The 11,926-nt window shown below is 41.7% G+C and overlaps 1 protein-coding gene across 1 annotated transcript; it reads right to left on the bottom strand.

The window, feature by feature from the left end:
* Positions 1-1,112: 1,112 nt before the first annotated feature.
* On the bottom strand, positions 1,113-11,859 carry LOC106562418 (lysophosphatidylcholine acyltransferase 2). Its single transcript, XM_014127296.2, has 13 exons — positions 11,530-11,859; positions 10,881-11,023; positions 8,691-8,908; positions 7,577-7,689; positions 6,705-6,765; positions 5,346-5,439; positions 5,003-5,057; positions 4,707-4,789; positions 4,484-4,609; positions 4,068-4,221; positions 3,560-3,658; positions 3,107-3,248; positions 1,113-2,649 (listed from the first exon to the last, which is right to left on the bottom strand). Exons 1-13 carry the CDS (start codon positions 11,638-11,640, stop codon positions 2,474-2,476), a joined length of 1,575 nt encoding a protein of 524 aa, XP_013982771.1. The 5' UTR covers positions 11,641-11,859; the 3' UTR covers positions 1,113-2,473.
* Between the last annotated feature and the right edge of the window lie 67 nt (positions 11,860-11,926).

The following is an 11,926-nucleotide window of genomic DNA, read 5'->3' as shown; positions in this document are numbered from 1 at the left end:
TGCATGTTGCGTTTATATTTTTGTTTAGTATATATGCCATCCAGCAGACACTTTTTATACAAAGGGATTACAGTAAAGTGACTGCACACATGTATAGTATGTTTATGTGATCCCTACAGGAATTGAACCCCCAACCTTGGAGTTTCTCATGACAAGCTCTAATCAACTGAGTCAAACAACCATACATTTACAGTGAGGGAAAAAAAGTATTTGATCCCCTGCTGATTTTGTACGTTTGCCCACTGACAAAGAAATTATCAGTCTATAATTTTATGGTAGGTTTATTTGAACAGTGAGAGACAGAATAACAACAAAACAATCCAGAAAAACACATGTCAAAAATTTTATAAAATAATTAGCATTTTAATGAGGGAAATAAGTATTTGACCCCTCTGCAAAACATGACTTAGTACTTGGTGGCAATCACAGAGGTCAGACGTTTCTTGTAGTTGGCCACCAGGTTTGCACACATCTCAGGAGGGATTTTGTTCCACTCCTCTTTGCAGATCTTCTCCAAGTCATTAAGGTTTCGAGGCTGCGTTTGGCAACTCGAACCTTCAGCTCCCTCCACAGATTTTCTATGGGATTAAGGTCTGGAGACTGGCTAGGCCACTCCAGGACCTTAATGTGCTTCTTCTTGAGCCACTCCTTTGTTGCCTTGGCCGTGTGTTTTGGGTCATTGTCATGCTGGAATACCCATCCACGACCCATTTTCAATGCCCTCCCTTTAAGTGTGCTCCTAATCTCAGCTCGTTACCTGTATAAAAGACACCTGGGAGCCAGAAATCTTTCTGATTGAGAGGGGGTCAAATACTTATTTCCCTCATTAAAATGCAAATCAATTTATAACATTTTTGACATGCGTTTTTCAGGATTTTGTTGTTGTTATTCTGTCTCTCACGGTTTAAATAAACCTACCATTAAAATTATAGAGTGATCATTACTTTGTTAGTGGGCAAACGTACAAAAACAGCAGGGGATCAAATACTTTTTTCCCTCACTGTACATACACACAAGTCAGTACACTAACAGGGAGAATACACATAATTAGAACAAGAAAGTTGAAAGCAAAAAGACTAATTACCGAAGTTTGAAAGCTATAAAATACAATATAAAATTGTACTGGATTTTATTGCAAAAAAAGGAAGTTTGCTGTGTTCACAGAAATTAACATAATTGCAACAACGCGCTCTGCTAAATAAATAACAATGCACACTAGTTAACTTGAAACCATACATACCCCCTGGAATACACTGTTGTATTACTAGGCACACTTGCCTTTTTGCTCACAAATTGCCTTATTTTTCAGTAGATGCTTGGGCTTTAGTTTGGCTAAAGCCATAAGGATCAACTGCTGCCTCAGCAACATCACTCTTCAATGGAAATGCAAATAGAAACAGATGCAAAGCAAAACCTTTAGCTAATTATACAGCAGCACTACTTACATTGCGTGTCCCTGAGCAGTGGAAAAACTGTAAAGCACAGCATGTATCGTTATAGCTTGTATTATTGCTCCTTTACTGGGTTGCCAGATTGGGTTGATATCATTAGAAAAATGTATTAATGACGTTTTCTGCAATCCAGTCATATATTAAAGACTTTCAACTCATACGAAAGCAACGTTTGGCAGCCTTTTCAGTTATCTTCAAGGAACCTCTGTAGAAAACAGAGGTGAACAGGTAGACACATTAAAGAGTACAGGATACAGTCATCTCAGAAGGGTATCCAGGTCATTTACATACATTATGGGCTGGCACTATGTAGTTGGGTTTTCATCTGAAGAGGCAAAACTATGACAAAACAATGGGATTCCTTAAATCAAAATCAGCAGGGGAATCTACAAAAAACATTGGCAAAAAGTTCAACATTGCTATGAGCAACTTCCTAAAAGCATTAGGATTAAGTGGATATCCGTATATTGCTCATCCTTCCTATGACCACATTACTGACATCAACAAGGATCTGAAATAATATACTTGGAGGTCTATGATTCCACCCCATCTGTACAGAAACACAAACAATAGCTCTTACAAACCTTGCTTACAAATCTTTTTAAGGCACTAAAAAATCATAGAAAGAATTTAAGCAAAAAATATATGATTTATTTTTGTAAAAAAGCAACATTAATTTAAACATACATCATCCTATTTCCTATGTGGTCAACACAATACTTTACTATGCTGTCAAAATGAGGTTCCAGCTCTCTAAAATCAGTGCAATAGAAAAGACTGTTGTGGTTCATCAGACTCAGTAGTCCGTCTGTCTGTGTATTCAACTGAGAGCTCCGTCTCTGTACATGATCTAGATCGACATTGCAGTCGGCAACTGCAGACTTACTGATCAACAAATCACCTTGGATCTTAAATAACCGTATTATTAACAGTAGATCAGTCAGTTTGCTCCGTCCGTGATCAGCTACTGAGCAAAATGTATGCTAATGCTCTCGAACACAACGTCAGTCTCTGCCTCAGACTTAGTCGTCCTTTTTGTCAGAGATGCTCTCTTCCTGGTTGTCCTCAGAGCAGACGTGATTGGTGGAGGAGAGTTCTGACTCCACCTCCTGGAGGGCCTGGTACCGCTGGAGCTCCAGGTAGGTGGTGAACAGCTTGGCATACTCTGGGTGGTTCAGGGCAAACGCCTGGAACTCGGCTGGAGAGGGAAATAGAGTGACAGAGGATCAAATCAGAACTTACAGTAAGTAGTATATCTGGTATATTATCAATGCTCACAATACCTGGAATTCAGTTTCAGAGAGGATCAAATCAGAACTATATTCAAATTGTCAGCGACTAAAGAAGCAATTCTGTTACAGCATAAAAATTCAAATAAAATTCCACAAAGTTGTTGTTTAAAATGGGCTACTTTTGGTGAAAGTAATGTTAATATCCTATGGGAATTTAAAAAACGAAGGATAAAAAAAACTATACAAATATTAATAACCCACTTTCAAATCCATATAGTATTTCTCTTTCTATATTTCTAGAATGGAGAGATCCAAGGCTCAACCCGGCCTTTTCTACGGTGTTCCGGCAAGGCAAGCTGCCTTTAGTTCATGCTGGAGTCTTCCACTTCAGATAACCTTTGACCTTCACAAGGGTCTATTTACCGAAAGTGATGAATTCAGAGCTGTCTGTATCTATCTCCTTAAAGAGTTTGGAGACATTGAGGTCACACACGCCTAGAGCAGAGCGAAGCATGGAGGAGAACTCTTCATGAGTGATTCTTTGGTCCGCGTCAGTGTCAAACAGCTGAGGAGAGGGAGACAATTAGTTAAGTAATGACAACACATAGGCTTGCTTATTGAAATCGAGATTGCTCTTATGACCATGTGGCTTTCAAACCTACTTCATTTCCCCCTCAGACAACTACAAAACACAGTACCCCCCACACCTATTTGACTTTATCATAGCCACTGAGTGCTGCTCTATTGCTTCCAAACCATGGGTAGACCTCACAGACAGTCTGCGTCAGCTATATTCCAACGCCCCAATGTCATGTGTTGGACAGCTAAATGTGACACGGCAACATTCGCAACAAGCAGGGTTTTTATTGGCCGAACCTGGAAAGCTGTGCGGAGGACCTCTTCGGTGTTAGCTGGCCGACATAAGATGGTTACACCGATGACATACTCTCTGAAGTCAATGGTGCCATCTCCATCCTAGAGAGAGACAGAGTGACAGCTAAGTATCACTTAACAAAGCCAGACTACACATTGCATTCAGTGGACTACAATACAGTATGTTTTTCCAAGATGAACAATGGTTCCTTTATTTCTTCAGACAGTTTGTTCACCCTCTCTATGAACAAAGCAGCGGGGGACAGCATACTAAATCCTCGGTTACTTAGCCCATCCAGTCACAGGTTGGAGAGAACAGACAGAATAGCTGTGGTCTGATTCTCCACGCTTTGAAAGAATAGTGCAGTCGTACACTTCCCTTTGTAGTTTTCAAAGGAATGTTGTAAGAAATATGGTGTAGACTTCCTCCAGCCAAGCTTGCACCAATCCAACACAACCTAGGAAAGCCTCGAAGAGAGATTGAACCGAACTAGATGTGACTGGCTCTCACCCTGTCAAAGAGAGCAAACAGCTCCTGCAGGGCGGGGCTGATGGGCAGCTTGAGGAAGCTGGCGAACTCCTGGATTGTGATGCGGCCTCCTTTACAGGAGCAGGCCACGGCTGCAAAGCCCTCCAGCTCCTTCTTCACGTTGTCCCACTTCAGGCTGAGGGGGACCGGGGAGGAAAGGAGGAGGGCAGGACACAAGGACTTACTCAGGGGAGGAAGAGGGTGTAGGTCTGTGTGTGTGTGTCCAACTATTACCAATTGCCGATGTAGCAGTTGGACAAATAAAGCAGTATTGTGTAAGGTAGCGTTACTCCAGTGTGGAGTTTGCCAGTGGGTGACACAACAGTACATAACAGGACATAGTGTGTTGCCACAGTGGCAATAGCACAGTATTAGAGCATCAGAGGAGCCAGTCTTACTCAAGTTTTTGGCTGATCTTAGTGAACTCCACTAGACCAGCCTCCATGGGCAGGGTGAGCTCCCCAGCCGAGATCATCAGTCTACAGTCCTCATATGTGTGGTCCGTCACTGGCACACCCAGGGCCCTGCACACACATAGGGATAGCATTGAAGAGATGGGTAAGAATAGACATAAGGAAGCTATTATTAAAATGCTGTAATACCATTCACACACACACTTACTGGGCCATAACATTTCGTACTGTCCTGGCAAACAGCACAGGTCTTTTCTTTTCCTCCTCAGTAGGGGTAACTGGAGGAAGAAACTGGAGGAGAGGGCAAAGATCAAAACAGGGACTAACCAGGAAGTACAGGCTAACTGGAGGGCTACCTAAATAAGGTCTTTATAACACATTCATAAGTCATACATAACACCTTCACAAACCATACATAACACATAAGTACTGCTAATGAATGTGTTATGAAGTCATTATCTCTTGGCCTAAGTAAGTATTCCTGTGTAGTGTGTTAATACTAACCTCTATCTCTACATTGGTGTAGAGCTGAGACAGAGTGAGAAGCAGCAGGGTTTTCCTGAAAGAACATCACCACGAATCATCATCACCTCTATTCAAAGGGCATAACGGTAATCCCATACAACAAGATTGAAATGTAAGCCTACTAAACTGAAAAACAATTCATCGCTCAACAGTGAAAATCTCTATTCCCAGAGTTTGAGGCCTAACTATGGCCCATGAGGAGAAGTTACAGGAACATAGTTGCAATCTGAGAGACTGTACAGAAAACAACAGGGGAAATGTAGCGTCGAAGCGTTGAGGCAACACTGATGATTGTAATCCACTGAGTGCACTGCAAACTTACGAGCTGAAGCCTTGCCAAGTCCAAGTCACAGTGTCCAGTCTGTTGGGATACCTCATGACCACAGGCTGCACCGGGACCCCAGGGACGAAGGCACCTGACGGGGAGAGAGGGACAGAGTGAGACCCTACTGACCTCCAGCACTGACTACTATTCTAACTTAATGAGCACACACACACGACCTATATGTGCAAACACAGGAGCACAGACAGCCTACTAATTGGACAGAGTGCAGCCGATGACAACTCATTTACCCACAGTACACGTCCAACCAATAACAAGACCAGAAGCTGGATTCATCTAACCCTGATCAATATACCAATCAGTACTGTAAGGAAGATACTCATATTATTTCTGTGGGTTTGGCTATTGGCACTGCAGTAAAACAAAGTAATTCAGTTAGGTGCAAATGTCTGTGCAAAAAGTGTAACATGCCATAGAGTGTAATTGATGGTCTTGTATGCTGTTATTTGCATTGATTATTAGATGCATTCTCAGGTTTACAGCTTTAGCATTGAACCATAGAAAGTGCTACTGTACAATTCACTCAGATCTTAATAGCCTAGTTCTTGGTATTGAGTGAAGATAATCAGTCAGTCATTTCCTTCTGAAGTTCATTATTACATCGTGCAATGTATTCCATGTCGCTATGGCTACTGTTCTGTTTCAGGAAGTAATGGATACACTCAGGCCCCTTCACTCTGGAGAAGCCCATTGTGTGTGCATCAGCTGACTGACCACACAATGAGGCACATAGCATGTAGCATACTGGGAGTAAATGAAGAGGTGTTGTGTCAAAACAATTGTAACAGTATTACTTCCGTCCCGCTCCTCGCCCCAACCTGGGCTTGAACCAGGAACCCTCTGCACACATCGACAACAGTCACCCTCGAAGCATCATTACCTATCGCTCCACAAAAGCCACAGCCCTTGCAGAGCAATGAAAACAACTACTTCAAGGTCTCAGAGCGGGTGAAGTCACTGATTGAAACTCTACTAGCGTGCACAGCTAACTAGCTAGTCATTTCACACCGGTTACACAAGCACCCCAGAAAGAAGCTAAATGAACACCATTCTGCAACCGCATGGTGGTGAATTTGCATCAAGTGAATTTGCATTAAGTCAATGACACCACTAGTGTGGATGGTACTGTGTGTCTCTCCTGGAAGGCTGTCTGTCTTCACTATAAACAAATGACAACCAGCCTGTTAAATGGGAATACAACATGGACATTGTAGGGTCCCACATGATTTTCATGCCCTATCAACACTACACTGTTTGGTATAAGTTGATACCTTGGATCCACACAAAGGTGTTTCTACTCCTATTTAAAAATAAGCATGGTAGTGAAGTTCAACCTACCTTGTTTGAAAGTGATGAGACATGAGCGATTTGTACAAGTCCCCTCAGGGAAGACCAGGATCTGGAACATAAATAACTAAATGTTTATTTTAGGAAAGAGAGATACCTAGTCAGCTGTACAACTGAAATGTGTCTTCTGCATTTAACCTAACCCCTCTGAATTAGAGAGGTGCGGTGGGCTGCCTTAGTCGACATCCACGTCTTCGGTGCCCAGGGAGCAGTGGGTTAACTGCCTTGCTCAGTGGCAGAACGACAGATTTTTACCTTGTAAGCTCGGGGATTCGATCCAGCAACCTTTCGGTTACTGGCCCAATGCTCTAACCACTAGGCTACTGCCACTGACAATGTAGGTGGATCTAGTCCAATGTTTCATTCTATGCTGAATGAAGCAGACTTTCTATAACAAAGAAGTAGCAACAGAAATTGTGTTTGAAGGAATGTCACGCGAGAGGAAGTTGACAAGGCAAATTCTTGGTATGAAAAGGTGTGATGTTTCATTCCCAAGCTCTTTATCAGACTACAAGCTAGACAAGCCATGATAAATTATGATAAAAAATGTCAAATGGCTGTGTGTATGTGTGTGTGTGGATGTGTTTAACTATACTTGTGCGTCCCCACATGAATAGTAAACTAAGAAAAAAAATGGACCCCAGTTGGTTATTCCCCACAAGAGCAAATGGGATTTATGGGGGGGGTTTAGGATTAAGGTTAGGATTAAGAATTTGTGTTAGGGTTAGAATTCGGTTGATGGTTAGGAGCTAGGGTTAGAGTTAGGGGTTAGGGAAAATAGGATTTTGAATGGGACTGAATTGTGTGTCCCCACAAGGCTAGTTATTCAAGACTGTGTGTGTGTATATACGCATGCGACAGACCTGTGGCCAGCAGCCTCCAGACTTGGCTCTGCTGTCTATCTCCATAATGGTGTTCTTACGGGAGTCTGGGTCCTGTCTGGAGACCAACACCGGCTGGAGACACCGCACAAACCCTGGATGGAGAAAGGAAACACACATCAGATAAACTCACACACTAGTGCTGAGCAATGTGTTTTTTAGTGTTTTGAGTATGATTATTCTTTTAAAGATTAAATGCACTATGCATTATGTGGGTTGAATGCTGTTACACAGAATAAAACAATGAATAAAGGTCCCATGATGGTAGTGACTGCACATTACTGCTTATCACTTATTAACCACCATTTATTCACATTACTTTACTTTAATCAAATATTTCAGTTGTGTATATTACATTTGTTTTATTTGATGGCTTTATTATTTTATTTCAAGTCATCATTGCTACCTATGCTGTCTGACAAATCACTATTTTGTAATTCTTCAAAGTAAATAAGGCATACTTTATGACTGCTGAATACCAACTATCAATCAATAAGATCATGTATTTTTAGTTAGAGATGCCTCACGAAGAAACATCTGCTCTCTATATCACCTCACGATCACGCATTCTTCTGTCTTCCGCTGCAGGTGTAAAAGAAACATATACCGGACAAGCAGATGCGCAAAAGATCATCGTCATTGTAGTTAATTACCACGTTTTATGCACTAAACTATGTAGAATATTGGCCTGTTGGAAACTACAACTCCCTACTATATCACACAGTTCAGGCTGTATCTGATTTATCTCTAGAGAATGTACGAGAATGTGTGCAATGTACGCATTGAGCTCAAAGAAAAAAAACGAACTAAATGGAAATGAAATAATTGAACCCCGTTGGTCAATTAGTTGTTTAAAAATGTCAGTTAATCGCTCAGCACTAACACACCATTACAGGCTGGAGGCACCGCACAAACCCTGGAGAGAGGAAACACACACATCAGATAAACACTAACGGATATTAAATCTGCAAACAGAATCAGCATAAATACCCACACTTATCGTTGACAGACCCACACACTTACTGCTAACTCACAAACACACACTCTAAAAAAAAATCCCTCTAATAAAAAAAACCCAGACAGAAACAACACTCACTGCCGAATATAGGAGTGGCGAGGTTCTCAGTGCGGGACACAGTGGAGGGCAGGCCTGCTACGATGCACACAATGCCATCAAAGAAGGTGGAGTGTGGGGCCACAGCCAGAATGGGGGCCTCTGCACTGCTCACCTGCTGGCCCTTCACCACCACCCTGAAGCCCATGAAGAAGTAGTAGGACCTCCCCAGGAACGCCATCACACGCCGACACATGAACCTGGGGAACCAGAGAGTCAAACATCAACAGACATGTAGCATGAAACTATACAGATTAAACTAACAGTTGTATACTGTCAGGAATATTCACTTAGAGACACTGAACATGGATACATATAGCCTACATCTGAATGGACCAATATTACAGTCAACATAGATCTGTGTGTTGTCAGGACCTCAACTTAGCCTTTTGAGGGTCAGTAGTACTGTACTAAGTTGTTATGAGCTAAGTTGGTGCTCCATGTTCATCAGCTAGTTAGTGTTGACAACTATCAAATAAAACAGACCTGAACACGGGCGATAAACATCCAGCAGCTGCATGTAGCTGTGGTCACGTCATATCAACACATACAATCAAAGAGAGAGGGAAGTGGGCTGCTTTTGAGTCACAGAAGAACACATTTGGTTTATTTATCATGTGTTGCATCAGGCCTCATGTTACATATCTCTATGACCCCCTCCGTTCTGAGGAAATAAAGAAGAAGAGGTAGATACTGTTTCCTTCGATACAGACAAGATCTAATGAAGACTGCTTCAGCTACACTCAAAATGGACAGTTTTATCTCCATCTCTGCATTCAAAGACTCAATTATTTACACTTACTGACACTTGTGGCTGCTTCGCATCATGTATTGTTGTCTCCACCTTTTTGCCCTTTGTGCTGTTTTCTGTGCCTTATAATGTTTGTACCATGTTTGTGCTGCTACCATGTCGTGCTGCTGCCATGTTGTGTCGCTATCGTGTTGTTGTCATGTTGTGTTACTACCATGCTGCGTTATCATGTGTTGCTGTCTTAGGTCTCTTTATGCAGTGTTGTCTCTCTTCTCGTGATGTGTGTTTTGTCCTACTTTTCTTTTAATCCCAGCCCCCGTCCCTGCAAGAGGCCTTTTGCCTCTTGGTAGGCCGTCATTTTAAATAACAATTTGCTCTTAGCTGACTTGTTTTGTTAAATAAAGGTTAAATAAAAATAAATAAATACACAGAAAGGGCTGATGTAGGCTACATTCCTTTTAGTAGCTTCACAGTTTTTAGTTGAGGATGAACAAGAATTAGTGTGAAATTGCGTAGTTGTTACTCCTTTGTCCTTCATGCATTTCTCAATGTGTGAAAATCCCACAGCTCTGGATGTATATTGGCAATTCCATGGTAACAGAGTGATGCTGAAACAGATTTTTCACTTTAAAATCTAGTTCAAACAAAAACAATGACTGCAAAGTTAAAGTTGCACTATGCTGGAATCTCTATGCCATTTCCTGGTTGCTAAAACTCTAATAGTTAGACTAATTTCAGTTTATATGACAAAATAAGCTAGTATAGTGTAGACAATCATTGTACCATTGAAACCTCTATGAAATATAGTTTCCATAATCAAAATAATAGTTTTTTCAGCTATTTGAAACTGGTGTACAAAACCGAAAGTAAAAGACTCAAAAACAAAACTTAACGGGAAGCATTGAAAGTGCACATAGAACAGATCTACCGATTCCTATGCTTGCTTTCATGTAGAATGATAGATCTATAACTCATATTTCTATGTGAATTTGGTCCTTCGCCCCAAAATGTACATATTTTCACTTTAAACAAACCACACAACTATATGCACAATGACTATTTTGAACTATTTCCACAGAAAATGTTACAAAAACACAGTGCACATGCAACATTTGGTAAACGAATAATAGTTTGTGCTGTTTGTGCAGTTCTGTTAATGTGGAATTGCTCCTATGCATCAAGTGCGATGGGAATTTCACACATTGAGAAACGCAACTACGTAATTTCACACTAGCTTAATTCTTGTTCACCTTCAACAAAAAACGAACTGTCAAGCTGTTAAGGAATGTAGCCTACATCAGCTCCTTGGCTTGAAGGTCGAGGGTTCGAGACCTGCTCCCTGCCTGCTGTTTCATTACAATAGTTATACATACAGACCTATGTCAGTAGTGGCACAGGATGGTGTTTTGCAGTATATTTACCGTCTCCATCCGGTCATGGGCGCCACTGCTCCTTTGAGAGGGTGCAAGAATGTTGTTACGACAGCAACAGGCCATGTTACCATGAGAACCAGAGTCAGGAAGATGGCACGGATAGGCACCAGGAAGATTCCCCGGAATACACACTGCAAAGAGAGAGAAAAAAACATCACACACACCAGTTTTTTTTTTTACAGATCTACAACGTGTTTAGGTTATTGACTTCATGTCACTGAAAGAGGGACTTTAAAGAGCCATTTTAAAACACATTTCCTAACCAACATATAATGCGCAACAATGCAACCATTGACCAAGGAATACGCACGTTATAGACTTTTCATTCTAGAAATTCACATGGTTGGAGGAATTTCCAGAAGGGTGCACAAATGCATTCATTGTTTGTGTTACACAATAACAAGGTATTACAAAAGGATTGTCAGGGTTTCATCGGTTTAGATTAGCTATGTACCTGTACTGTATGCTATAGTCACGCACCACCAGACACACACACAGCCGAGGAGCTAGAGGACAACCACCCGGCTGCGCTCAGCGGTGGGTAGTGGAGTAGAACTGTTTACGTTTGAATACCAACCTCAGTTCTGTGACCGATAAATGAATGAGTTAATCGATTTATTTTACATTTTATACTCACTTTGATAATGTCAGCCTTGGCCAATTTCACCTCCTGCACAAAAGGATTAAGGACGGCCGGAAGAAACAGGGATTGCTGCCTGGGTAGCGCGAACACTCTCCGGGGAGTCATTCTTCTCGCTCGGGTCGCGGTATGGCGTCAGTAAGCATTAGAATTGCACAGTAGTTCTGCAATCACCCCACTTCCTCGATTCGAATCTTGCGAATTCTGTTCGCTCTCCGAATGTTGCGATAACATCGTTCACAACAACGGTAGAGCGAGGACGAGAGTGATCTGGCACTCTGCCTCCGACTACTTTTAGGCCCCACCTACTGCACTGGGTTTACGTGGGATTGTAACATTTTGCCAAGTGAGCAGTGGAAACAAAAATATAAGTACTTGACACATTGGAAATAAT

The sequence above is a fragment of the Salmo salar genome, chromosome ssa11 (genome assembly GCF_905237065.1).
Source record: "Salmo salar chromosome ssa11, Ssal_v3.1, whole genome shotgun sequence".
NCBI lineage: Eukaryota > Metazoa > Chordata > Actinopteri > Salmoniformes > Salmonidae > Salmo > Salmo salar.
Note: the sequence above shows the minus strand (reverse complement) of the source record. Positions and strands in the feature narration are given on the sequence as shown.